At 38.9% G+C, this 26673-nt stretch overlaps 6 protein-coding genes across 15 annotated transcripts in view; 3 read left to right on the plus strand and 3 right to left on the minus strand.

Moving 5' to 3' along the window:
* The window catches only part of LOC100648659 (dynein regulatory complex subunit 7), an 84013-nt gene extending 70242 nt beyond the window's left edge, over positions 1-13771 (plus strand). The window contains exons 2-10 of one of the 2 annotated variants that reach the window (XM_048406081.1): positions 10781-11143; positions 11233-11650; positions 11732-11989; positions 12067-12223; positions 12317-12383; positions 12487-12699; positions 12789-13001; positions 13075-13299; positions 13388-13771. In XM_048406081.1, the coding sequence (XP_048262038.1) occupies positions 10781-11143; positions 11233-11650; positions 11732-11989; positions 12067-12223; positions 12317-12383; positions 12487-12699; positions 12789-13001; positions 13075-13299; positions 13388-13573 (2100 nt within the window). In that variant the 3' untranslated portion in view covers positions 13574-13771. The remainder of the gene's footprint in view (positions 1-10780; positions 11144-11232; positions 11651-11731; positions 11990-12066; positions 12224-12316; positions 12384-12486; positions 12700-12788; positions 13002-13074; positions 13300-13387) is intronic. The other variant, XM_048406082.1, reaches the window with a different exon arrangement.
* Positions 13362-15588, minus strand: LOC100644056 (FERM domain-containing protein 8). Of its 2 annotated transcripts, XM_003395792.4 has the most exons (7): positions 15221-15588; positions 14696-15136; positions 14161-14615; positions 13932-14090; positions 13705-13864; positions 13597-13639; positions 13362-13499 (listed from the first exon to the last, which is right to left on the minus strand). In XM_003395792.4, the coding sequence occupies exons 1-6, from the start codon at positions 15309-15311 to the stop codon at positions 13599-13601; spliced, it is 1347 nt and encodes a 448-aa protein (XP_003395840.1). In that variant the 5' UTR covers positions 15312-15588; the 3' UTR covers positions 13362-13499; positions 13597-13598. The 2 variants fall into 2 exon arrangements, with proteins under 2 accessions (XP_003395840.1, XP_048262040.1); XM_048406083.1 differs by lacking the exons at positions 13362-13499; positions 13597-13639 and having other exon boundaries at positions 13725-13885.
* A 135-nt stretch (positions 15589-15723) lies between these two features.
* On the minus strand, positions 15724-18391 carry LOC100643803 (eukaryotic initiation factor 4A-III). 5 transcript variants are annotated; one of them, XM_048406084.1, is made up of 7 exons: positions 18254-18391; positions 17890-18042; positions 17509-17740; positions 17050-17385; positions 16745-16967; positions 16381-16635; positions 15724-16306 (listed from the first exon to the last, which is right to left on the minus strand). In XM_048406084.1, exons 3-7 carry the CDS (start codon positions 17651-17653, stop codon positions 16054-16056), a joined length of 1212 nt encoding a protein of 403 aa, XP_048262041.1. In that variant the 5' UTR covers positions 17654-17740; positions 17890-18042; positions 18254-18391; the 3' UTR covers positions 15724-16053. The 5 variants fall into 5 exon arrangements, with proteins under 5 accessions (XP_048262041.1, XP_048262043.1, XP_048262042.1 ...); XM_048406086.1 differs by lacking the exon at positions 17890-18042 and having other exon boundaries at positions 17509-17699; XM_048406085.1 differs by lacking the exon at positions 17890-18042.
* Positions 18392-19128: 737 nt separating this feature from the next.
* LOC100643930 (MAD2L1-binding protein) lies at positions 19129-21394 on the plus strand. Its single transcript, XM_048406088.1, has 3 exons — positions 19129-19267; positions 19346-20669; positions 20753-21394. The coding sequence occupies exons 2-3, from the start codon at positions 20284-20286 to the stop codon at positions 21117-21119; spliced, it is 753 nt and encodes a 250-aa protein (XP_048262045.1). The 5' UTR covers positions 19129-19267; positions 19346-20283; the 3' UTR covers positions 21120-21394.
* Positions 21380-22829, minus strand: LOC100643691. Of its 4 annotated transcripts, none has more exons than XM_020862948.2 (5): positions 22441-22829; positions 22117-22364; positions 21875-22048; positions 21727-21817; positions 21380-21627 (listed from the first exon to the last, which is right to left on the minus strand). In XM_020862948.2, exons 1-5 carry the CDS (start codon positions 22582-22584, stop codon positions 21505-21507), a joined length of 780 nt encoding a protein of 259 aa, XP_020718607.2. In that variant the 5' UTR covers positions 22585-22829; the 3' UTR covers positions 21380-21504. The 4 variants fall into 4 exon arrangements, 3 of the variants coding, with proteins under 3 accessions (XP_020718607.2, XP_012164365.2, XP_020718608.2); XR_007224164.1 differs by having other exon boundaries at positions 21591-21627; positions 21880-22048; XM_012308975.3 differs by having other exon boundaries at positions 21380-21817.
* A 191-nt stretch (positions 22830-23020) lies between these two features.
* On the plus strand, positions 23021-26453 carry LOC100643571. The gene is made up of 3 exons (XM_003395788.4): positions 23021-24364; positions 24438-25241; positions 25319-26453. Exons 1-3 carry the CDS (start codon positions 24022-24024, stop codon positions 25351-25353), a joined length of 1182 nt encoding a protein of 393 aa, XP_003395836.1. The 5' UTR covers positions 23021-24021; the 3' UTR covers positions 25354-26453.
* Positions 26454-26673: the final 220 nt, after the last annotated feature.

Consider the following 26673-nt stretch of genomic DNA (forward strand, 5'->3'; position numbering starts at 1 on the left):
TTATACCAACGATCGACAACTTCTTTTCTCTCTTCCTCTGTCCGCACCATTTCGCTGTTTCGATACCATAGGATAGCCTATGACGTGCTTAACCTCGTAGCCCGATGACAAATATCGACTAGCAATTATCGCGCACGCAGCCAACAGTGCGTTCTTCGAGCTTAACGACTCGCGTTCGGCGGTGGCGTCGATTTCTCTTGCTTCGCTCGACTTGGCGTACACGTGTACATAACGACAACCGTGCGACGGTACGATAAGGGGGAAAAGGGAACCGAGTCGCTGGATCTCTCGAGTTTCGCGAAAGTTGCGCCGCAGAGACGCTTAACGAGAACATAACCTTGTTACGCGATTGGATCGACGTTCGCCCCGACACGACGATACGATAATCTTGTCCCGTTATTGCGTAATTGCATTAACGCCTTTGCGCGCATTGAATTTCACACGTGTGTGCGCTCGCCGCGGCGGAGTATCGGCGACCGCGGATTAAACGCGGTGAAATCCTAGAATATCGAGGGTGTTTCGGTCTGTTTAATAGTATTTTGAACGTGGTAGTAGCGGCGCGTGTCATTAGCCAAACGATCGTAAAAGTGTCGAGTACTTCTAACGTCCTGTTCGCTTGTACTTTCGACAAATGCGCATAGTCGAATCCATAGAAATTTCCGATATTCCTTTATAGAAGGAACGCGTTAATAAGCCACGAGTCGTAGCAAATATAGTATCGCAAGGTCGTTGTTTCGCAATTTCGCCATTTCGCCGTTACCAAATATTCTCTTTCTTCGTAACGATATCTCGTTATCTACGCTCGATCGTATCTCGTTCTCGCGTTCTAACTGCGATAATTTGTTTTGCTCGGCTGCCGATAGAAAAATCGTTCCATGATTCGAGACGAAAGAGTCCGAAGACAATAGCGTTCGGGAAGCACTCTATCCTGCAATTACATACGTCTATCTCGCGAAAGATGGACGACACGCGCGCATGTGCCAAGGATAAAGCGTTCGAGCGATAATAAAGTAATTATTAATCCGTCTGTGTACGTATCGATCGTCCCGAAATAATAGGAAAAACTATTAATGCGTTTGTAGTCATAGGCAATCAATGGGTAATCAAATCTCGCTTTATATTATATTATACGCTTATATGTTGTTATATCGATCGATAAAACATGCGACGAAAAACAAGGGAAATATTAACAAGCGCAGCTGTCGCGTTCGGATTTTCGCGGTTTCGTAAACGATGAGAAATTTGTGGTGCCACGGTCGATAACCGAAGGAAGAGATTTCGAGTGATCGATAGAACGCTCGCAAGACACGCATCGAACGCTGAAATTGGCGGCATAAAGTTCGCGTTTACTGGCGCCTGTTCTCGCCGATACACCGTGCGCCGTACACCGTACACCATACACCGCTTACGTATCGTCATCGTCGAGAGGGCGTTACAGCGTGACGTCACGGCACTACGGCTACGCGTTTAACGAGACATTGGTGACGTTACTCTCATAAACCTCGCGGCTCAGCCACCCACCACTAGCCATCCCCGTAAACGTAAACCGTTTCGACGGGAATTCTCAATTCCTTTTCAAGTTTCTAATTTACCCACTCGACAAAGTCGTACAGAGTCGCGAGCGCGCAAAATTTTTATCAGTTTCGTTATTTCGTTTCGTATCACGCTGTTTGCTTCTTGAATACATTTAAAAGAAGCAATCGACGGAGTAACACGTCGATCAACGATTCGATACAAGTAAAGAAGCTTTTAAAGGTTCTAGTTGCTTTTCTCGTCGTCGAACGATGATTAAACGAATTAAAAGGAAACCAAAGATTATCATAGCTATATCATAGATTCGCTAACACGTACATCAAGACGTTATTCGGACTGTTTTCTCTGCTGCAAAGTTTTCTATGCAAGGCAGCATATGTACGTGTAATACACAAGGATCGTTTTCAACGGGCGACCGTTCCTTACCGACGTCCTCGAGAGTTAGTCACCTCGAGCACCCTTAATTCGATTACTCGTCGATCCTGCGAACACTCGCTTCCTTCGTTGCTCTTCTCAGTCACTCTTGCACCCCTCGCCTCCTGCCTCCGTTAACTGCCTTTCTATGTACCAAATCGAACAGGCGCCATCAATTTCAGGTAAGTGCACCGAGGGAGGCATTCCACGCCACTGATTTCACAATAAACCTCTTTGTTTCTCCCGCGGTGTGTACGTACGTACACATATGTGTACTTACGCGTATACATATCTCGGTGGGTAATGATGAAACCGAAAAAAAGCAACGGATAGGTACACCGGGTGCTAACCTATTACCAGCTCGAACGAAATCTTTCCTTAAACGACCGCCATCTCCGGGATAAGTCCGTCGCGGTATTTATGCGAGAATTATGCGAGCACAGGGTGTACAGGTGTAAGTACACGCGGCGTATCAGCGGCGGTAATTACGCGGCCTCGGAAGTTAGCGTGGCCGTCTCGGCGACCAATAAAGTAAATTGTATCGTGGCCACGGCAAATAATGATAATTAACGACGATCGAGGACGCGAGTTTCCGACGGGGTTCTCGGTGCTTTTAAGGGCCCTCGAGAAACCGATCCTCCCGCTGGAGGAACTACCGACAAAGAAACGTTTCCTAGCCACGTTCCCCTTCGACGGACGGACCTTGCGCGCCTGGGGAACCCATCGCGTGCATCGTCGCCATCATCTTCGACGTATACATAATTTCGTTCGGTCGCTCCCTAATCGAGACCTGTCTCCCTTCTTCTCCCTGTCTCTCTTCCTCTTCCTTTTTCCCCTTAGCCGTGGTTTCCTCCGTTTTCCTCCGTCGTCGTCGTCGTCGTCGTCGTCGCCCCGTTTTCTCCACGAAGCTCTCCACCAGGTGCACCACGAAGCTCTCACAGTGCCTAAAGGCATCGATCTCGTCGTCCACGTCCGCTCAAGCTGGACGCTCGCGTTCCAGTTTGGCTCGCTCGTGTTCGATTCGCGAGCAAGTAATTTGGAAACAGGTTGCCGATAGCTCTTGTTTCGGTTGATCGAGGCGTACGAGGTCGAAGATAAGTTTCTCCAGCTACTTCTTTGCACCTAGACACGAAGACCCTACGGTGAGTAGGGTCGAGGTGGAAGAAGGTTGAGATAGGGGGTTGCTCGCCGATGGTTCGAGGGGTGGTGGACGAAGGATGGACCGAGGGAGAGTCAAGCGGTTAGGAGGAGGGAAGGGCTACGAGGAAGGTGGCAGCAGAGGGTGTAGAATGGGTCGCCGGTAGAGGGTGTAGAAAGGGGATGAGATGGGGGTGGCGGTGGTCGTGAAGGGTGGCCGATGGTGGCGGACGCGGGTGGAGAGCGAAGAGAGAGAAGGTAGGGTGGGACGGGGGGACGCCTAGCTGGAAACGCGTCGGTTCGCCGGCACACTAAGTATAGGCGTCCTCGCGACGCCGGCCGTCAATATACCACCCCTAACTAACCCCCCGGGGTCCGTGGGTGTTACTGGCTGGTAGAGAGCGAGACGACCGAGGGACGAAAGAACGGGACGCGAGGAACGTTGGCGCGAGAAACCGGGGTTGGCGAGAAAGGCGGTATGACGAGGACGAAGATAGTCAAACGGATATAGAGAGAACGGAGACGGAGAAAACACGAAGAGGGTGGGTTGCTTCTGCACGAGGGATCGTAGTCGTCGTCGTCGTCGTCGCCGTCGTCGTCGTCGTTGCCGTCGTTGCCGTCGCTGCCGCCGCTACCGTTGCAGTTACCGTCGTCGTCGTCGTAGCCGTCGTCGTCGTGGTCGTCGTGGCCGTCGTCGTCGTGGTCGTCGTCGTCGTCGTCGTCGTCGTCGTGGTCGTGGTCGTCGTCGTCGTCGTCGACGACGTCATCCTAGTCGTTGTGTGTACGAGGGTAGGTGAGCTTCATCCAACCATCCTATCCTATCCCATCCTATCCTTCTGACGCTATCCTATCCTGGCGTAGCTTAGTTTAGCTTAGGGCCCTGCCACCCGGGAGGCTGCTGCCATCAGAGGGAAGAAGATAGAACGGTAACGGGGAGAGACGAACGTAGGGAGAACAAGGATAGATATATACCGTGTGACGAGGGTGAAACAGAGAGCAAACACTCTGATAAGCGAAGAGTGAGAGAGAGAGAGAGAGAGGGAGAGAGAAATAGGAGAGAACGAAGATAGGTAGCCGGGTATAGGGTTTGGTGGTAGGACATTGCGGATATATTCGCCTCTATCCAGCGAACCGGCCTCCTCCGCGCACGGCGTAGCAGCATCCTCTCCGGTGTTTCTCTCTCCTGACCATCCTGCGACGTAATCAGCGAGAGAACCACCACCCACTCTCCTCCGCTAACCCACCCACCATCGACCCCTTTCTGCTCCACCTCCTCATCCACCTCATCCTCTCTTGCTCTTCCTCCTCATCCCTGCTTCGTCTCGCGTCTCACCGCGACCACCTACCGCCATCCCCCTTTACTCCTGTCCGCTTTGCGCTACCCCTCGGCATCCCTTGCTCTGGCTGCCGTGGCATGCATCTATCCGGACGTCTATCTACCTATCTATCTCGATGCACTGGGTGTCCGCTCGAAAACCGGCCTCCATTCCTCCCTCTCTTTCTGCCGGCGAATCCGACGACCGTTCTACCTCACGGTGACGATCCATCGCGAGATTCGGTCCCGCGATGGGATCGTTTCGCGCTAGATCCTTAATGGCGATCGCGGTTCCAGATACCCGCGTAATTCTCCACGAAACACGCGCTCTACGATACGTATATGCTACCTGTATATGCATAGTATACACGCGACAACGTTTCTAGAAAGAAAGAAAGGTCGTCGCAGCTTCGACAAGAATTTCCACCCTTGTCATTAGAGAAACTAATTAACGCACGAGAACGCGTTAGTTTTATTACGATGTTCTGCCATGACAGTTTTTATTAACGACACCCGTCGACACCCGTTTAGGCTAAACTAACCTCGTTGAAATGTTGCGCGGTGACGTCTCTGTTCTTTCTCTTTCTCTCCTTCTGCCGCCTCCTTCGTAGCCTTTGAATACATTCTTTTCAATTTTGCGAGAGGGCAACGTTGATTTCATTCATAAGTATTATATTCACGGTACTTCATAAGGTCCAATCTGACGATCCTTAACGGTGGTCCCCCACCTCCTCATTCAACGTCAGTCTCTCAAAAGTGCTTAAAGTTCCTTTTAACGGGGAAACTTGCTCCATAAACGAACAGCGAGAACCAAAGTAACCATCGAGTCGGCTAGGCTGTACGGATTAGAGAAAGAATCTTGAAATAATGTTGCCGCGCTGCTACGTAAAAGGGAAATCTTGGAACAATAACGCTCGGCCGGCAATCGTCGATTCGTCCTTTTCACGATCGAATTAGCAATTTAACGCCTTAATTAATTACCGTTCGGTCGTTCGTACTCTTTGTTTCATAGAAACGGCTAAAAAGAGAGGAACTCGAGATAAGAAAGGAAGGAAAAAAGTCTGTAAATTGCGCGTCAATTTATTTAAACCCTCTCGCGTTTCGGAAGAATTGGCATAATTTTAACAGACACGGCGCGGCCGATAATAGCGTTTAAATGGCAAACAAGTTTTTCGATCGGTGACGCAGAAATGGCCGAGCAATTACGAAGGTGTGCAAGGACGAATGACCGTGTGGGAATACGGCTCGGTATACACGTGTATCTGTTATTGTGATATGGATGTTAATAGGTTAGGGGGTCTCCGGAGAATGTGGGGTGAATCACGATTTCGATAAGGGTTTATATTCCTCCCGCTCTCGTCCATTCTTGGCTCCCCTCCTCGTTCTCCTCCCTCTTCCTGGCTCTTGCTCTTCCTTCTTCTCCTCTCTCTACTCTCTACTCTCAACTCTCTACTCTCTACTCTCTACTCTCTACTCTCTATTCTCTACTCTACTCTCTACTCTCTACTCTCTACTCTCTACTCTCTACTCTCCATTCGTTCGCTTCTCCGTTCCGCCCCTTTTCGCCGTGCCTATCTTCCTCTTTCTGCGTTACGGCGCGCCTCGCCACGCCGCGCCGGTTCCGACTGTCGCCGCCGTTTCTCCCTCTTCGTCCGCCACTCGCTCATTGAAAACCGGCTCTAGGGCTTCCAGCGTGCCGGGTTTGCACGTATATGGATGCCTCTTCCTCTCTCTCCTTTTGGTAAATGCGTGTACGTGCGTGTTTATGCACATCATATACATACACGCACGACGAGACACGCGTGTCCGTATATGTACTTACTTTATAGCGCCGACGCGACGTCAGAAACACGTGTACGGCTCGTTAGAGTAGAGAACGGTGAGGCTCTGCTTGCCGCCCGCTTATGTATCACCGGTATTTGTAACGATCAGCCATCGACGGGGGCGACTCGAACAGGTCTTCTCCCCCGCTGCTCTCCAAACATTCGGTTCAACTATTTTAAACTCATAAACACCGATGATCGCGACTTTTTCTACCATTATAGTGTCGCGTGTGTCCGCATATCGATCTATTTAGATTTAACTAAGAGAGAAAAGTTAGTCATCTTTTTATTACGATTGTTCCAGATTGTTGATAAATTCGTTCAACGGTTACGTACTTGCCTATGTATATCGTTCGTAAAGCAAGTTGGCAGAATACGCAGCCCCTCTCTCTTTAAGTTCATTCAACGCTACGAAAACGAACAGAGGATGCCATGAAGTTTAAAACTAGGCTCGTGCCGGGGTAGTTTCACTCCCCGTTCCACACAATCAACGGTATAATCCGTTCAGTTGGCCAACGAAGTTACCAACTTGCTCTTCCGTGTCTTACGAGTCGAGAGTATTCGAAACAGCTGTTTCTTATCGTTAGTCGCGATTCGCGCCAAGGACCAACGGAATTTTAATAACATCTACTCTTTTCGATCGGCTAATCTTTAAAGTGGAACGTCGGGCACGCGTTGAAATCGGAGAAACGAAAACATCGTTTTAGGTTATGAAACGCGTGTCGTTGGTCGCGCGCTTGTCGATCCGATGTTTGGCCGAACAAGATTACGTAATTCGATATAGGCGGTCAGTGACAACCATGAAAAACAGTGTCGACGTTTTAAGAACGATTATCAAGAAATCACGGAGAACCTGTGTTTCGCGACAACTACGAAATCAATTCGATTCCGTGATAGCGCGAACGAGAAACATCTTGGCGGGCAAACTAAGGTTAAAGTTTAAAGTCATATTTTGTCAGTAGATAATCGGACAATCTACGCATAACTAACAATAATCATATCTATGCGTAATCGAATTATATTTATTATATTATATTTATTATATTTATTAAAAACGTCTGGTGATAATCACGCGTATGAAAATATCGATGTCTCGAGTCGAGACGCTAGCTGGCGCGGCATATTTAGTATCGGCCAATTTTCTATATCGATCGCGACTTCGATTTCCTTCGATAACAAAATCGTATTCGATTGGTGCGATAAAGGTCTGAGACGTAAAGATCGAAGCGCGTCTCGGTAACCGCGGAGCTTTTGCCTTCGGACAACGACGCGACCGCTTGCACGTCGCGAGCTCCGGTGAGTTCGATTTTATAACTTTCCAAAGTGCCGCGTAGTGCACGGGCAAGCATCAGGATCCCCGCGATTCGGTATCTCGGTACGATTTGCAGAGCATGTAAACCCGCGTAGGTGTAAACCCAGAGCGTAGGTGTGTTGGTGTAGGACGCCCTCCGCCTCGTCGCGTAGAGACGCAGTTCACACAGAGGAACCTGGTGAAACATCTAGCCAAGGTATATAGGCAGGCAGGGACTAGGTACTATCTAGTATCTAGTAATACCGGGTACTAGGTAGGTACGCGCCGCGCCGCGGACGCCAAATAGTGGTTCGCATATTCAGAGAGATAGCGACGTCGCTCGGTGCGATCGCCCCTGATTTAGGCCTCGTTCCCTCTCTCTATCCCTCTCTCTTTCTCGGCTTGTCCATCCCTATCCTGTCTTTGTAGTCCTCTGTATCTACCTCTCTGTTGCTCTTCATCCCTCCTTTCCTTCGCCCTCGGTCGTTCCATCTCCCAACGCGCGCGCCAACACATTCGTGCCTAGGTATATCCACGCGTGTGTTCATCCGTACACATAGTACACATAGTACACATACACAGCCGTACACATAGCACTCTCTGGTCGCGTCCACGGATAACGTCCTCGATACGGCGGCCAGCACCGAGCACGACATCGAGGCGTCCCGAAAAGCGCTATCTCGCGGCACCCCGCTCCAAGCCGACCAATCAGCGCTTCGATCCACGCTTTCGACCGTCGCGCTTTGATCATGTACCCTGCGACTGATACCCACGAGCATCGTCTCGGCGTAAATCACGTCCTCTCTCGTCCACTTCCGTGAACGTAGATCCGAACGAGAATTATCGATACCGTGCCCGTCCCGGAATTAAGGGATTTTTCTCCTTTTAGATCGTCGCAATCTCCCAGCCTAACGTTTTTTCATCGCGAATAAACCTACTTCCCTCTTTCTCTTTTTATTCGATAGCTAATGGTACCAAGGTTATCACGTTATATAGCGGCTGCCAGAAACTTTGACACGCCGTTCTATTTATTATAGCATTTACGTATTAGTCCAGCCCAAATATGTCCAATTTTCTATCGTTCAGTAGTATTTCTACATAGTAGAGGACTAGAAGAATGCAATATTATGAAAATGAAATGTACGGGGCCTGATGAAAAGGCGCACCATTGGAAAATAAGAGTGCGAATGTGTCGTTTATTTTCAAGTTCTGGCCGACTGATGTTTAAAAGCTAATTAACATGATATTTTTGACCGAGAAATAGAAAATCTGGTTAACTCGATAGGAAATCGGTTAGAAAGTTATTGCGATTCGCGACATATGGTTATTTCGGTTTCCCGATCGAGCTATTGGTTGTTAGTATCTGCCACGGGCCACCGAAACATTGAAATCTGATTCCATATTTTCGATATACTTTTATACCGATCGTTAGAGTTCCACTAAATCGCGACATTGATAAAAAGATTACGGTCGACGTCGTTCTATCCGCTTTAAACTGCTCCGTAGCTCGGAAAAATCTTCGAGCCTTCTTTCCAGCAAATCAACTTTACTCTGGAAAAAGCGTGTTACATGTGAAGTTTTTAAAACGCCGGTGATCCTTATCCCTATATACGCGAGTAAACCTTCCGATAGAGTTATCTAACCTCCTACAATTAAAAACAATCTCCTTATACACATATAAACACACACACAAACACACACACATATATATATATATATATATGTTATAAAAAGACAGACAAAACAAATTTGTTCTTCTTTGCAGTCCTAATTTTTTGTTTTTTTGCTTCGAACTTTAATAGTATAGTTACGAACGTAATCCGTGAAATAATTTTAAGCTGATGCACGGTCCGCTTTAAAACATCTACAAGCTGATCACGCGATATCGGTTGGAAAACTTGTATCGATAAAAGTAGTCGTCCGAAAATCGTGGATATTCGTAATTTTCTTCACATGGACGCGTGAAATTGTACCGAAAATATAAATATATACATATGCATGTGTGTGTTTTGTGTGCACGCGCGCGCGCGCGCGTGTTTTTGTGTGTGTGCGTGTGTGTGTATTTGTGTGTATAATTTGTGACTCGTGTAGTATATCTGAGCGATATTCAAGCGAGAGACGAGCCGATTCGTCCAGGCTGTAAATTATCGCGGGCAACGTAAGTTCATGGTTGAGAAACACTGAGCGCAGCTGCCGCGGCGGCGGTATCTCCGCGTTGTCTGCTACCTCACACCCTCGTCTTGCGTCCCACGTGGGTGCCGGTCGAAGGGGTCGCGCGGAATGATGGTGACGCGCGGGGGCTGGCGAGGGACGGAGGGGGTGGACAACGCCAATGGGCGAGGAAGCGGGACCGAGGGCGTTCGAGGGATGGCGGTGGAGAGGCAGGGTGGACAGGGTGAGGTTAGGTTGGGTGGACAGAGGGGGCGGAAGTGGGTGAAGGGATCGAGGGATAGCCGCACCACCCACTGACCATCTCTGCCCTACTCTAGCCCAGGCTACGCGTTTACAAAAAAAGACTGCCTTCTCTGCCGTTCCAAGACACGAGAGGGCGAGGCGACCCTTCGACTTCAATTTCGAAGTACAGTTGAACCTCCCTTACAAATTTCGTACAAATCACGGTATTTCCAGCAATCGTGACGTCTTGACAATTTTTTAATTTATCGTATACGGCGAATTGTAACGAACACCACGTTCGCAAATCGATCTAATCGTATTTTGCAAAAAGGTTTTCTATTCCATAACTTGATTAGCCTTTTCTTTTAATTACTCTCCCTCTCTCCCTCTCGCTCTTCCTCACCCCCTTCCACCCTTCTGCCCTCCGGTCTCTCCCGCCCACTCCCTCTGTGATACACAGTCACTTCCGTTATACGGTACAGTATACATTTTACGCGTAGATCATAATACAGTCGCCGTAGGTCAGGGACCGAGAATACGCACGAGTTGCCACGTGCTCGACGTCGTATTTGAATGTGTACACTTCTCGTGTGGACGATTAGTGGCTATGTGTAGGATGTATTTACTCTTTAGTATTGTTATTATTATTACTTCTGCGTTTTCACGTGAAACCTACGGCAAGCGGTTACGCAATCTAGCGACAGTCGATATAGTAGATTCCTTTGACATGTTGTCTTATTGAGTGTCGATACATGAGTCGCTATGTTACCTCATTATGAGAACGTTGATATAAAGCAACAAGTGTTCCTGCTTATTGAATTACAAATTTTCCCGCTTATGATATCGCATTTATAATATTATTTCTGTTTACAGCCAAAACAGCTGCGTTCACCAACGTGGGTGCAGAAGCTTCGGAAGGGCAATTGCTTTGAATGCGCGACATTTCTTACTAGCTTGCTACTAGGTCAAGGATATAATGCGTTCGTAGTAAGTGGTTACGCATCCAGAGAACAAACGCTATGCGATTTGACAAGAAGGTCGTGCCCCTATATACTGCAACCGGAAAAACATACTAAACGAAAGCCGGAAGAGCAGCAACCTAAGATTACCAAGTATGAACTTAAGCTACCTATAGACTATAAAAGTCAATTTTTATCAGAATTAGGAGAAGAAAAGGCGAGGAAGTTAGAAGAGAAATTAATTTTCGACGAAAAAGAACAACAAAAATTGATCGAAGTAATTAAAATTGATTTCATTTTCTTGGAGGGGAATTCTTACAACTTTCTTTATGGTTCTTGTCTGAAGCGAATTATGTTCGGATTTAGGAATTAGAACAGCTTCCACCAGATGAGCATCGGGGACATAGAATACATGCTTGGGTAGCGATATTGCCAGAGTTAGGCGGAGTAAGGGACCAGGAGATTCCTTACCCACTTTTTATCGAGTCTACCACGGGGGTATCCTTCGAAGCCACTGACGATGACACAGCTCAGTTATACTTGGGTGTAGAAAGCATATGGAACGATAAGAATTATTGGGTAAATATGCAGTCATCCGTAAAATCGTGCGTAAACATAGTGTGGGATTTAATGAAAGTGGAACTGTGGGAACATTTGCTCCCCGGAGAACCGTGGACAATGCATGGAGTAGGAGAAGAGATCGATGATGAGTCTGATGTGCAACCAGAGAAACACTTGGATATGCCATTCTCATATGTAGATCCAATAAAAATTAGCGAAGCAGGTATATAAAAGATATTAAGTTTCCCAATATAAACGTAAATTATCGGGTATGTTAAATGCATCGTCAGTTTTTGTTTTGTAGAATTTGAAAAACGGTTCCCGAATGGTACAAAAACGATACTTTATAAGAAAACAAAAGTTGAACTCTTTGCTCCGTATCTTCAACCGGATGGCGTGGTACAAAGAATTACGATATATAATGATTACGATTACACGACTCCTATAGAAATATATGAAAATTATGCAAATAGATCTGACAATCTCATTGAATCACGGAGAAATATAAATGACGATACAGTTATAGATTATTATAGAAGAGGCCGAGCAGATCAATGTAAAGGTTGTTTATTAACATCATTACTTCTCACACTATTCAATATACATATTTAAATCTTTTTATGAAAAATATAATTACAGAACATCGATATTTTGTTGATGCTTCCAATGAGATAGATAGCGAGCGAATTTTAGATTTTTATCACGTTCCACGTTTCGATGGTCTATCTAAATTCGAAATGAACCCAAACTACCTAACGCAACACTTTGTCGATCGCGATGACTTCCTGTATTACCGGTAAGCAGTAACTTGTGATTACATAATTAAAATGTAAATTATTAAAAGCACTACATAATATTAAAACCAGAGTTTCGATCGACTTGAGAACAGGCACGTGAAATTCTCACAAGATAGGAAGACCTCTGCTCTACAAGATATTCATTACCGACATATATTGGTAAGATAGAAATTGCTAATCTATATCATTTTTAAAACACATCGCGCAAAAATAGTTTTAAATAGTAGTTTAGGTAATTTGAATTACCTGATTGAATTTACAGAATATTGTCGAGAAATTTAATAGAGACGAACGAATAAAAGCGAGCAGAAACATAGCGATTCGTGAATTTGCCATTAGTGAGAATGAAATACGTCTTACGTATCATTATCATTCAGGGCAATTTACCAGAGCTATGCGAACATATATAAAGCCACCGTTAGCAGAAAGGGGAGAAAGATTGATTCTCGATCCATCAATGATGCATGGATATACTGTGAGCCTTTATCAACTTTGTTAAAAAATTTTCCAAGGGACAATACTAAAAGACAATTCTAAAAGGCAATTTTATTATTTTATTTGCAGCCTCTAGATGAATCTGAAAAATCCCTAAATTTATTATACGAGCTAGAGACACAACTGTATGAAGAGGACGTATCTATATCTCAAGTTAGAGCGGCGGAAAAGGAATTATGTGCTTTTCTCGAAACAAGGGACAAGGAATACTTGATGCCAACGCTATTAATATCTGTATATGATAAACTGAGAGAATCAAAATCCTTGATAGAAACATTAGTGGTAAAAATAATAACAATAGATTTTTATTAACTAGATAATTAATGCACGTTGATGATTAATCTATTAAATATAGAGAACCAAGAGTGAGAAAGATATCACGGAGGATGTAAATTACTTGAAACCGTATTTAGCTCGTTTAGGAAATCCACCGGAACTATCAAAGATTGACGCACAGTTCATACAATATACATGTCTTAATGATTACAAACAGTTACTTATGCGCAGAGCGAATAAGATTTTACGTGAGTTTGACGAATGCTCGCAGGAGTTAATGAAAACGCAAGCATTGATAACACAGGTCAATAAATAGTCATGAAGCTATGTTGTTTAATATATTTATTTGATATAAAATTCAATATAGAAAAGCAGGTTTTTTTTTTTTACAGGAAGGAGATTTAACCCGTGAAGAAGAAGAAGAAATATTAGAAAAAATTAATGAATTAAACTTTTACTTACAAACGTTAGAAACCAGATTAGATCGCCATAGAGATTTAGTTCCTATAAGATACAAAATGTTGCTGCATCATTTACAACAAAATCCGCATCTTACGGTACTTAAAGGTGATAATTAGAATTATCCTATGTGAAACCGTACCTTCATTGAAATGACCAAGAACCCATTTGTCCAATACATCGGCCTAAAATAATTATATATCATAAAAATATCCTTAAATTTTTAATGAAAACGTTGTTTATTACCTACCTTCGTCGTCAAAAGTTGCCAATGTGAATTTACTAAGTTTATTGGTAAAACTTCCGATATTGGAACCTACCGCACGGTCTGTATTCCCAATATCACCGTTAGTTCCATGACGACGATGTTCTTCGGCAAAGCCAGAAATTAATGTGTCCATCATTATTGCCTAATAATAAAATAAATTCAACTAGTTTTTAACAATTAAATTTATCTTCATTAAAAGCAACTCGTACTTGTCTCGAGAATACTTGTAGAATTTTATAAACTCGTGTCCCATTCTCCCGTACAGGAAACTGTAGAAATAAACATGGCAGACAATCCAGATTACTTTCATCAGAAGGTTTCGCCATTTCCCAGCTCAACTCTGAATACCTTAGACCCAATAATAAACTCTGTAGAAAAGTTATTTTTAACATGTTACTCGAACGATAATTAATTGTTCTATGATGCTTGATTCCTTACGCATTGAATGTCATCCACGATATATACACCCGATGAATTAATAGCAATGAGTACATGCATATCACGATTTGTAATCCATGATGCAAGCCCTCTCACAGGACGTTCGATTTGCCCTTGAAAAAAAGCCGCGCCATAACATGGCAAGCTCCAACAAAACTCTAAGTACTTTCTGACAAGTTTCCTCGAATTCGTATTAGTTCCTGTGTGATTTGGTATTCGTTTGTACTGTTCAAGTAGCCGAGCCTCCGGTGCCCCTTTTCCTCCTACTAATCCTAATCCCACACCGAGACCTAATAACAGACTAGGAGAAGTGTAATGATGAGGCAAGAATCGACCACGATGCCTTCTGAAAAATGCCAATGTATGACTTTGGGGATTATATGGGCCAAGTTCAATTCGTGCTTGCAAAGCTCCCAAACTTGCATATCGCGCCTGTCCCTCGCATGGATAACGTCCTGAAACATAAATATAAACATAAACATTATACACAGTGCAAGATTCTATAGAAATATAAAATAGTTAAATAATTGATTACCTTGCAATACGTTGTTTCTGGCTTCTGCATATAATAGCTCTAATACTTTAGCTTCCTTTATTTGCTCCTCGTCTGACCGAGAAAGGAATACATTTCGTCTAAGACACAGCAAAGGTTCTTCGTCTGTTTCCTCCCTCTGAGAACTATATTTTTTTACTAAGCGATTCCATTTTGCAGCCAACTCTAAAGGCTTATGATTCGAATGCAATTGGACTTCTAGTCTTGAAGAGCAAAGCCACAAAGCAAAGACTGTTTGGCTAGTGAATAAAGGAGTTCTTGTTAATCCTAGTTCTCCTTCAGATTGGATCATTGCAAGAATTTGATGTGCAGTGGAACTATGTTCAACATCCATTGATAGAAAAATTCCAGTCATTAAATATACAGCTATTCTTACAGTAGACCTTCCAACATTTAAATATTGAGATTGATTCACTATCATTGCTAAAGGTACAAACAAAACAAGATGGTAATAGGAAAATACTATTGCATAGAATCAAATATTTATACGAAAATGTTATTACTTACAAGTTGAAGTATGTCCATCAGGTTTGTAATCATTTTGGTAGCGACGAATAGGTTGTCCTCGCCTAATTGTGCAATCTTCTTGAGTTTCCATGTTTTTCAATTTCCAAATAATTATGTAAAATTATATCTTATATTTTCTATTCTCATTTCTGAATGTTAACACTGAATATATATTTATTCTTCTACATACTCCTATGCCATTTCTCCAGGAGGATGATTATCGAGTGAGTTTTAAGGGAATAAATTGCTGATATAGATGAAGTTGATATTTAAAGGATAGATTAATAATAAGCGACTTTTTTCTCTCAACAGAGGAAACAAAACTATACAATAAATTTCAATTAATTCTTACAAGTCAACCATAATACTGCTCTGCTGCCATCTAAACTAGAGAACCAGTTATTGATTATTTCTCCTTGTTTGGAATAAACTGTCTTGATATGTTATACGTAATTTATTTATAAATTGAGAAAAAGGGAAAAATAAAAGTAATTAGACCAAAATGTACTTCTTCCCTATATTTTATATTATCTATCACAATAAAGGTACAAACTAACATTTACACAATTATATATTTGTATCATAAATTTATTATGTACTATAAAATTATTTCTAGATACATTTTTTCACAGTATGTTTAGAAATGAAATACATAAGTGCGATAATTAAAGCTTCTTTTAAGCTTTACAAATCTTAGTTTTGTAGACGTGTAGTGTGATTTCGAATGACTGTGTTTCCAAACAAATGCTTTGAAAATATAATTTACAGATCTATTCGTAAGTAAAAATAATTCTTTCCTGTTAAATTCTTAAAATAAGTCCTGAACATTAAAATTATATTAAGTCTGCTACATTCATAGGCATCTCATCAATTTGTGTTGAATAATATTGTTCAATATCTCGAAGAATCCTTATGTCGTCGGTTTTTACGAAATTGATGGAAACACCTTTTCTTCCGAAACGTCCCGATCTTCCTATTCTATGAATATATAACTCACGATTGTTGGGCAAATCATAATTGATCACAAGAGATACCTGCTGGACATCTATTCCTCGTGCCCACACATCAGTAGTAATTAAAACACGACTAGAAAATAACAAAATAACAATAATATAATAAGTTCAATTTACAATGTTACTGTTTATAGTAAAATAACATACCTTTGACCAGATCGAAATTCTTTCATTATGTTATCTCTTTCCTTCTGTGGCATATCACCATGCATGGAACAAACTGTGAAATTAGCCTCCCTCATCTTTTCAGTTAACCAATCTACTTTACGTTTAGTATTACAAAAGATTACTGCTTGTGTTATTGTCAGTGTATCATATAAATCACATAATGTGTCAAATTTCCATTCTTCTCTTTCAACAGCGACAAAAAACTGTTTTATCCCCTCCAGTGTCAGTTCATCACTGCGAATAATAATAATAATAATAATAATAAACTGAATAATATTGAATAATAATAAGTTAATTTCAATAAAACAAACAATTTCCTTCAATTCAGAAAGATTGAGCTTACCGTTTTACAAGAATACGAATAGGATCTGTCATAAATTTACTGGTCATTTCAAGAATTTCATGTGGCAATGTTGCAGATACCAACACAACTTGTGTTGCAGGTGGCAAATATCTATATACATCATAAATCTGCTCCTTGAAACCCTTATTTAACATTTCATCAGATTCATCAAGAACTAACATTTTTATTGCTCTAGTTCTAAGAACTCTCCTTTTTATCATATCTAAATATTATAAGAAAGATAACAAATTTGTATTAATATATTATAACAAACCTTGCATAATTATATCATATAATCAAATTACCAAATACTCTGCCAGGTGTGCCTGATACAACATGCTGTCCATAATCTAATTTTCTAATATCTTCTCCAAGATTTGTACCACCTATACAAGCATGACATTGAACATTCATAAAATCCCCTAAAGCCAGAATAACTTTCTGTATCTGAGTTGCTAATTCTCTTGTAGGTGATAACACCAATACTTGTGTTTCTCTAACTTGTGTGTCCAATGATTGTAGTATAGCAATTGAAAATGTTGCCGTTTTTCCTGTACCAGATTGGGCTTGTGCAATCACATCTCGTCCTTTCATTATCGGTTTAATAGATCGCTGTTGAATCGCGGACGGCTTTTCGAAACCTATAATTAAAATTAAACAGTTTTACAATCAGTAATACGAAGTTCTATTAGATACTGAACTGATAGTATAAAGTAAATAAGGTTATGTTTAAGTACGATAAAAAAATAAAACTTTTATAGTACCGTAAGCGTAGATTCCACGTAATAACTCATCTCTAAGTCCCATATTATCGAACGTTGGAATAACCTCCACATCTTCGCTTGTTTCAAACTCAACGTTTGATAGATCTTCGGTTTGTGCGACGCGACGTGATTTTACTTCCGCCATTTTCGTAATTTGTGAAGTTCGAGTACAAGTGACTTGAATACAGCAACTTAAACCAACAGCAAGCAAGCCAAATTTTCTTATAAATCACTAAAAATATGATATTATTTACTTTTTAACATGCAACAATAATTATATAATAAGTAATAATGTGTAATAATTAAAAGTTCAATAGAGATAAACTGTTCTTAACGAAATATCAATTTTCGATTACAGTCGAGTAATAATACTGATATTACCAAGTGAAGGTGGCACGCTGCTAACATATACAGAAACTTATAAAATTGGAGATCAACACCTCTCCTTTCGAGGTCTTTCGAGCGACTGTTTCCTCCTTATATGCTCAACATTAAAAATAATGACACCTAAGGCTTAGATTCCGAGCCTATGTCCTAATAGAATGGTAGAAAGTAACTGGATATTGTGCAGTGACAATTACTAGGTAGTAACTAAAATGATTCATAAGCACAACATAACAGAAATTTATAACAATATCGTGTTTAATCTTATTTTGATCAGGGAAGTCTCACTAATGTGTCAACGAAATTTTTATTAACAAAAAATCAAAAATAAAGTTTCATTGTTGCATTAGCATTGCCTTACCTGTTCGAAGGAGATATATATCTTGAAAAAGAAGTCGCTACCGTGCCACATTACTCGCGTCACTGTTTCAATTGTTAATCGTAACAAATTTATAAATTGATAACTAACAAACAGGAACAACAGTGTGGCGATTGGCCGATGCTTGCATGGACTAAAGATACGGAAAAGTGAGTCTCTGTGAGGTTTCCGAAAAATTGTTCGTGAAACAATCCTGTGCTAATCCGAGATAAATGGGCCTTCGAGGCACTTCGCTCATACATATGTAAATATAAGTAACGATATTTGTATGGAGTCGATTTTTCCAGTAGCTGGGACAGTTTAGCTTGTCAGTGGAAACGATTCCATATAAATATATCATATAAATACATTGAAACAAATGCCCTTGGCTTAGTTTGTCAGTGGATATCGAGCTTTTAAGCTGAAGCACGATTCTAAACAACTTTTTCTTCTAGATATGTATATATAACTGTTCGTAGTAATAAAAATTCGTTTATTAGGGGTCGACCATTATTCATTTCCTTGCTAACAAAATATCATAAAGTCATAAAGTCCTCAAGGATCTTCTGAAATCTGAATGCTCGGTACTGCATCTAACGGTTCTCGGTACTTTATATTGTTGAATCTTGTCCTAGCAGAATTTAACCCAGCTAAAAGGGAGAACCTCTCCTCCGTAGTGGGGATGACGAGTGTGCAATAAAGACTCTTTTTTAATTGTCAAATAGCTTTTTCCAAAAACCAATAAACATATGTGGATAAAATTTTGCCCATTTTTTGAGAATGTCAAAAACTATATTTTCACGAAGTTTCAACTTCGCATTCTCAATTTTATATGAATAATTAACAATTGAAAATAGCTCGATTTTGGACGATTTTTATTTATTTACGGTTTAACGAATTAACCAATCTTAACGTGTGACGTCCCATTTGATAGAGAACAAGCAAAACACCAAACAAAATAAAATGTCATACATATGTTTACTATTCCAACTCCTCGACCAAAGCATGTCGGCTAAAGTGAGTTTTTACGATTCAGTAATGTTTATCAATTTGAGAAGCATCATGAGAGATAAGAAATTTGATATTTGTTTACAGCGTTCAGAGTAACTTAATAAATGATAGCTAGCGACTTTGGCTTGATTCCTTAAGAACTGACGAATTTATAGTAAACGACTTCATATACAAGGTTGTTGAATTTGCCTTAATAAATGCCATATAATGTATTAAGGAAAGAGATATGTGGTTCCATGCGACGATGAAAAAATATTCATTACACTCTAATTGACATGTCGTGTGCAAAGGATTAATGTTAAACCTGAATGGTATGTGGAAAATATATTAAAATTATTGCATTATTCCTCTGATCCATTATTATCCATTATTAAGTTTGAAGGAGAATATTCTCTTTTCTTTTCTAAAAAGAATATAGTAAACAACTAATTTCTCTTTCTTAGGCAGCTTACAATTAGTTTAATTATTGCGCGATTTTGCTATTTTCATACTTGTTTATTTCGAATATGAAAGTAGATACAAACTTTTTCGTAGAACCGTACAATTAAATAGGTTTTGTAGCGTGGAGCTCAATGGGTTTTTGTCTATGCTAACAATCAACTAAACAGGGCAGACCTTAATTTTATAGGATCTTGTCTATGCTAGCTTGTGCCACCTTCAGCACTTGGCCGTATGGTGCAGCACTAGTCCGAAAATAACTAGAACCATTCCTCTCTGGTTATATTAGAGATACAACTTACTGATATAACTTAAAGTTTAGGTTTACCATTGGTAATGATAAATGCTGCTTGGATCAGAATATTTTATAACCGCGAATAATATGTTTAAACGACAATTTTTACAAGTTATTACTTTTATTGTTATGTAGATTTTCTTAACGTGAAAACAATGTGTTCATAAGTGTATAAGGATATATTTTTACAATTTATTGTATAAATTAGTATTGCCGAGCTGGTACGAGTCAATGAATTAGGTTTTACCTCGATCGTGTTTAAAGCATTATCAGAAAAACAAAAGTTAAAATGAATATTAACGTAATGTTGGATGAACATTTGACAAGTCATAGTTGTGTGAAACTCGTAATTGAACTCCTGAAATATATTTTATATCAGAAACAGCAAATACCCTTTCCATACGATTCACTATCTAAGTTACAAATGAAATCAACGGACAGAAATTCGTCTGCTATAAAAACATTATTGAATTCTTTGAGAAGCATCTCAGAACAGTTAAATTCGCAGTTTGATCTAAAAGGCTGCAAAATCAAAGAAATTGCTATACTTGTTGGTGCTACAATAATATCACCAAGATTACACATCCGAATTGAATTTCCATCTGATATTCTTAATAGCCAAGAACACTTGGAATGTAAACATGCATCTAGGAAGCCACTGTTAAGTTTAATGAGGTAACGAGTAATACAAATTTTTGTATATAGTACTTATCCCATCATTTTTTATAAAATGAAATGTTATAAAACAAAATTTTTAGGTCATTGTTGGAATGTCCAGCATTCCAAGATGCATTGACTTTACCATTGCATCCTACAAACACCTTTGTGCTAATACAAAAGAGTGATAGTAATTCAGTGTCAGAGTTTTTTTTACCTAAACCGCTATATGTACCCTGCAAACAGAACTCAAATTATTTTGTAATTAAACTGCAACACAAGGATCAAGTAAAAATGGACTGTAATTGCATAAATGTAGTGAAAGTTTACAACGAAGTGTCTGAGTCTAATACTAACATAGACAAAGACATTGAATTTTTAAATAATTCTAATGTTAGTATCACACATGTTCCCTATCAATGGTATCAATCTAAAGAAGTGATTAAAGGGTTTAAGTTTATAAGATGACCATAGTTTTAAGATCTAATTTTAAGATAACCAATTACTAAAATTATAGCAAATTTTTAATAAATATTGAGCACTAGATTAATTTCTAAGACATTGAAAAAATGGATTCTATTAAATATGTTAATTATGATATTTAGAATATACAGATAACTGCAAGTATTATATAGGTTATTTTCTAGAAATCTTTTATAACAAACTGTTAATTGTGTAGAATATATATTGATTTATACATTGAAGATATATTGATTATAAATAAAATGTTGTATAACCATTAATTACATATTTTTTACTGTTTTACTGCTTTACATAGTATAAATTTACAGAAAAATGTAAAGTTTGCACAGAGAATAAACGTTTTTTTTATATGTATAATAAACATTGAGAGTTATTCTTCCTTTAATTCATAGATTTTAATCCTTAAAATTCTAAAGTCATTGATCATAATTATTCTGAAAATTAATATTACCAGCCCTCCTATCCAACTGCACATCATTACAACTGAAGGGACCTTAAGGATATTTATTACATATTTCAATATTTCTTGTACTATAAAACATAGGTGAAAAAAGTGTAAAAAAGGATAAGATATGTTTGCATGGAATATTACCTGAAGATATAAGATTATATTACACATATAATCAAGATTATGTGTGTAAAAGTTATATATATTCATGTATATCCTTATGATTTCACAATCACTGTAAATAAGCAATTTGTAAGAATTATAAATCTGAAATAAAATTTAAATTTGATACCTTACATCCACAATTATTTGGCACATATCATATATTTCAGAAGAGATATTTTTTATATTTTTGCTTAATGTTTTATATCCTTGTTGTAAATTATAATGTGTATATATGGATATAATTGTAAATACAAGATTAAAGTATATTGCAGGAAATACAATTCTCCATGGACCTGGATATCTGTATATATAAATCTAATCATATATAGAAGAGTGCTTGTTTGGTAAAAAAAAAAATAATTAACTTGCATTGTTACATCATATCCTCCTTTTCCACACATAAGGAATAGAATAAACCATACGATTCCAAATATGCAAGATGAGAAGCTTGTTATTAAATACACAACACATATATTTTCATACCGATAATCAATATAAATATACTTCCACCAGTCTGAATTAATTTTACATACTCCATGAATATCATCTAATTTTATATCTTCTTTCAACAGAATAGCTTTTGCCCACAATGGGCAGTTACCTCCGAAAATTTGTTCCTTTATATTTCATGTAATATAATATTTTAATTTATTTTTCTCTACAAATACTGATAAAAATTATTATTAATTATACCCATAATGTGTAGAATAAAACGCTAGACGCATATCCGCTAATCGCGCACAGTAAATACAAAAACATTTGTAAATATTTCCATAAACAAGAAATTTCAACCGAATCACGTTCAACAAGTTCTTGATATTCTTCTAAAAGTTTCATCGAGACTTTCTTTATAAAATGAAAAAATACAGATTATTAAATTTGCAATTGTATTCTTTACCATACCGGTGATTAATATGATTACGCGCTAAACTTCATCCATATCAAAAAATGCGTACTTGATTGGTCAATCAGGGACAAACAAAATTCAAATGCCAACGAAATAAACAAATTTCAAGAAGTCGGAAAGATCATTTTACGGTGCAGTATAGATTGTCACCACATATAGATAATTGGAGTCAAACGAGAATACACAGTGTGGTTCTACTCTGAATAGTTTGAATCGATCGATGTGTTTTTAATGTTCACTTAAAATAAAGTCCCAAATTAGATTTTCTGAATATCGAATATAGTAGATTTAACATAACTCCGTACTTTGAAGGAAGTGTTGCAGATTGATCGTGGGAGTTGGACCAAGAAACGGAGGAACGCGCGGACCGCGAACCGCCACAGTGTTGTCGACGAGAAGGATACACGAAGGCGAGAAATTCTTGTTTTTTTTTTACATCCGAACATCGAAAATCACGAGGAAAATGATGGTAGATGCACGTTCTAAAGGGTCATCGAACGAATAAACTCAATTGCCGTGGACACGTAAACCATTCGCGGATGAAGTGAAACACATGTGTCGGTCAAACTGTGTTTTCTACTATAGAGTGCCCGTCCCGTGTTTGATCCGTGAAAATCTTCCGTTTAGAAAGCCAACTTGTACGCTAGTTACAATAATTTATGAAATATCAACGTGCTTGGTTTTGAATAAGCCTATTAACGTGACGAGCTGCTTATTCGAAATGAAATAGAACTGATTGCAGAAGGCGGCAGTGCGTGGGTGGGTGGGTGTCTAGCGATTGCCACTCATGTATAGAAAATTCCTTTTGGAATTTTGCACAAAATGTTACTGTTTGATCAATGATAGTGTGCTTTTTTTATTCAGTATTATTCTGTTCAATTGATACATCATTAACTGGAACATTACCCAAACAAATGTTTTTGGATATAAGAAAAAAATATATCAGCTAAATTTCAGAGTAACGCTGCTCTCACTGTCAATTTTTGACCTAATGTCAATTTGACAGTTTTAAAGGAATGAGATCAATATGATTCTGCCTGTTTGTTGTTATCAACTTTGTTGATTCTATAAGAAACCTACATTTACTATATTATTTTGTTATTATTGACATTATTGTTGAATCCTTTTAATGTCTTTTCATAGTGTCTAATATCTTAAGTTTTACCAAGTGTTCATTTCTTTTCTGGTAAAAGATGCTTTCCTCAAATTGTGAAACAAAGATACTTTAGCAAATATCTTTAAAATTGTCATTCATAGTTTCAAAACAAGAACCCATTTAAGGTTCTGCCTCTTTTGTTAAAGTGATATTAAGAGGCTAAAGTATGAAAGGTCAAGCGGAGAAAAATGGATATCGGTAAAGTATCAGCATGCGCGAGAAGTCAGCAGAATGTCATGCTCACGCAGGTCACGTGAGGGGCACAAGAGAAATGTGCTCACGTGATCCTTCTACATTACACTCAACCCTTACCAAGGCAAATGGTAAAAATTCAAACCCCCAATCAACACATCATTCAGAAGCACGCATCGATAATAATCTACTTCCAACTCCTGGTGGACGTTTAAAATTTTTTAAAGACGGCAAGTTTATCTTGGAACTATCCCATCGTAGGGATGGAGAAAGAACTACATGGTTTCCAGTTCCAAAGAAAACCTTTTGGCCACCAGCTAGCACAACTCCAAATAGACAAGAGAGTTCCACCTCTCTTAGTGGTAAGTTCTACAAACACACAATTTGTTTTCTATAAAATTAACTCAAATCTAATATCATTATTTACATTTACAGTTTCTGATGATAATTCGTCGGTTCAGTCAAGTCCTTGGCAAAGAGATCATTGTTGGAAACAAGCAAATCCAAGACGTAGAATATCTACAGAGTTTAATTTTTACTATTATAGAAGTCCGAAAAATCATTTGTGCGCGCATCCTCGTCTAATCGCGAGAAAGCGTAGACGTCCATTAGATCCTACTTCTTTGTTACTCATTCCAGAATCAGTAACAAATTATACAAAACCAATTCGCAAAGCAAATGGAACATCGACGGGAAAGGTTTTGAATCTAATTATCGACAAATTGGCCCGTCTTCTAGATCCGAATGTTGTTTCACCTCGTAAACGTATCTTGCGCGAATTAGAGAGAGTATCGTTAGAAGATCAAGCGTCGAAAAGGCGCGCAACACCACAGCCTGTTTGTACAACAACGGCTCCTACTCCGTCACCAAAACAATTATCTTCATATAGTATAACAAGTATTTTGGGAGAAGATAAACCAAGTCACGAGCAAGGTTTTTTGAGGAATTTATTAAAACCAGATGATAGACAAACTGTGAAATACTCATCAAATAATTCATATCCAAGAGTACGAATGGATCCATACATTGGTACAACTAATGCACCTCTTCAGCATCCACTTTATGGTGTACCAATGTTACCTCCTGGACCATATAGAGCTCCCTTATGGATGCATTATCCATCACCCGTCCATTACCCACCTCCTATGCCATTATACGCACCGCCACCACCTCATCCACCATCTCCTCCGGTTCATCATTACAAAGACTACAGGGAACAGACTCTTACACCTCCTTCGGGTAAATTTTTAAGAATACATTATTTGGTATTTATTAAATGTTACAAAGAAAATTCATTTTATTTCTGTCCCGTTTAGATATGCCTCTAAATCTGTCGAAGCATGCGGGTTGAATCTCAGGATCATAAAAGTTGGTGCCTTATCAATGGACAAAAACTGCGTAAACACTGCCCGTGCAACGACAATGCGATATATTAGTATTTTTTTATCCGTAAACAATAGTATCATAGTAAGTAGAAATACGCAACCGGAAAAACAAAGTCTGGATGCTATTCTTGTACATACAAAAACGAAAACTGTCGAAGTTGGCATAAATAAGTATTTTATATTAATGTTAAATTAAATCATGAGTAGTATTACACAATTTAATGTTAATTGTAATTAAAACTATGTATGTAGTACATGTAATTTTTTATCTTATATATGTGCTCATTGTTTTCTCTTTTTGATTGTCGCAGAAATACTTTATCGAAATTCATAAATGTGTTCGCATTCTAAGAAGATTATGAAATGTGATTCTCACTCATCATTTTTACTACTCATGATATAAATACTATAATGAAGGAAAAAAGAGCATGGTCTCATCTTACGCATCTCACTTATGCATTATCTTGTTATTCTTATTAATGTTACTGTCATTATTATCATTAATAAATGATATACGACTATCTATTTTAAAAGATTCATAAGAAAGACATAGAATTATGTACAGAGAACAGATTATTATATTTAGTAGAAATATTCCTACGAATAGTAATATGATATATATATAATAAATTTAGGTTAATAGCATCCACAACAGTATACATTTATTTATATAATATTAATGAACAAAAAAACAAAATTGCTTGGTAAAGACCGTGGGGTGTGCCTTAAAAGATTACCTAAATTGCAAAAAACTAAATTATAAACACGAATCGATTCATGAATATGTATTATTATTACTACTATTACTACTGTGTACATATAAATATAATTTTGCGTTACGTATTTCCATCAAATCGACTATTCGTCATTATTTATTGTTAGTCAAACATTACCAAACGTTTTACGCGAAAGGCAAGCTCACACAGGCTCTACAAACTAGTGAGTAATTTTAACTATTCATTTACATACAATTTTTTATTAATTGAAACAGATGAAATATGTGACTGCGCGTAAGCAATTGTATAGAAAGACTAATTTCGTAAATATATAAATATTTCACATACTACATGAGAGTTTTTTTTATTTATTGTCACGTTACATGTGTGTTTCTATATTTATTCGGTTTTATAAGATAAATCATTCTATTGTATAAATATATTTAAAATCCAAAGTAAATATATATTTACTTTTAATAAAAAATAATTACCCTTCTTAGACAAATATCTTATAGTAAATAATAGAAAAACATCAAGGAAATGATTTTGAATTTCGCGGGTATGCTGAAG

Source organism: Bombus terrestris, chromosome 5, assembly GCF_910591885.1.
Source record: "Bombus terrestris chromosome 5, iyBomTerr1.2, whole genome shotgun sequence".
Classification (NCBI taxonomy): Eukaryota; Metazoa; Arthropoda; class Insecta; order Hymenoptera; family Apidae; genus Bombus; species Bombus terrestris.

What these genes read in the sequence shown, in the direction of transcription:
- LOC100643571 (XM_003395788.4), top strand. Translation starts at nt 24,022, where the DNA reads ATGCGCGAGAAGTCAGCAGAATGTCATGCTCACGCAGGTCACGTGAGG. An exon ending in GAGTTCCACCTCTCTTAGTG is followed by an intron (nt 24,365 to 24,437) that starts GTAAGTTCTACA and finishes TTACATTTACAG; the next exon opens with TTTCTGATGATAATTCGTCG. An exon ending in GACTCTTACACCTCCTTCGG is followed by an intron (nt 25,242 to 25,318) that starts GTAAATTTTTAA and finishes TGTCCCGTTTAG; the next exon opens with ATATGCCTCTAAATCTGTCG.
- LOC100643803 (XM_048406086.1), bottom strand. Translation starts at nt 17,653, where the DNA reads ATGGCGGAAGTAAAATCACGTCGCGTCGCACAAACCGAAGATCTATCA. An exon ending in CACACCTGGCAGAGTATTTG is followed by an intron (nt 16,968 to 17,049) that starts GTAATTTGATTA and finishes TATAATATTTAG; the next exon opens with ATATGATAAAAAGGAGAGTT. An exon ending in ATTCGTATTCTTGTAAAACG is followed by an intron (nt 16,636 to 16,744) that starts GTAAGCTCAATC and finishes TATTATTCGCAG; the next exon opens with TGATGAACTGACACTGGAGG.
- LOC100644056 (XM_003395792.4), bottom strand. Translation starts at nt 15,311, where the DNA reads ATGGAAACTCAAGAAGATTGCACAATTAGGCGAGGACAACCTATTCGT. An exon ending in CAGAAACAACGTATTGCAAG is followed by an intron (nt 14,616 to 14,695) that starts GTAATCAATTAT and finishes TTTATGTTTCAG; the next exon opens with GACGTTATCCATGCGAGGGA. An exon ending in GGCAACTTTTGACGACGAAG is followed by an intron (nt 13,640 to 13,704) that starts GTAGGTAATAAA and finishes TAATTATTTTAG; the next exon opens with GCCGATGTATTGGACAAATG.
- LOC100643930 (XM_048406088.1), top strand. Translation starts at nt 20,284, where the DNA reads ATGAATATTAACGTAATGTTGGATGAACATTTGACAAGTCATAGTTGT. An exon ending in CCACTGTTAAGTTTAATGAG is followed by an intron (nt 20,670 to 20,752) that starts GTAACGAGTAAT and finishes CAAAATTTTTAG; the next exon opens with GTCATTGTTGGAATGTCCAG.
- LOC100643691 (XM_012308975.3), bottom strand. Translation starts at nt 22,584, where the DNA reads ATGAAACTTTTAGAAGAATATCAAGAACTTGTTGAACGTGATTCGGTT. An exon ending in TTTTATTCTACACATTATGG is followed by an intron (nt 22,365 to 22,440) that starts GTATAATTAATA and finishes TGAAATATAAAG; the next exon opens with GAACAAATTTTCGGAGGTAA. An exon ending in CAAATAATTGTGGATGTAAG is followed by an intron (nt 21,818 to 21,874) that starts GTATCAAATTTA and finishes GCTTATTTACAG; the next exon opens with TGATTGTGAAATCATAAGGA.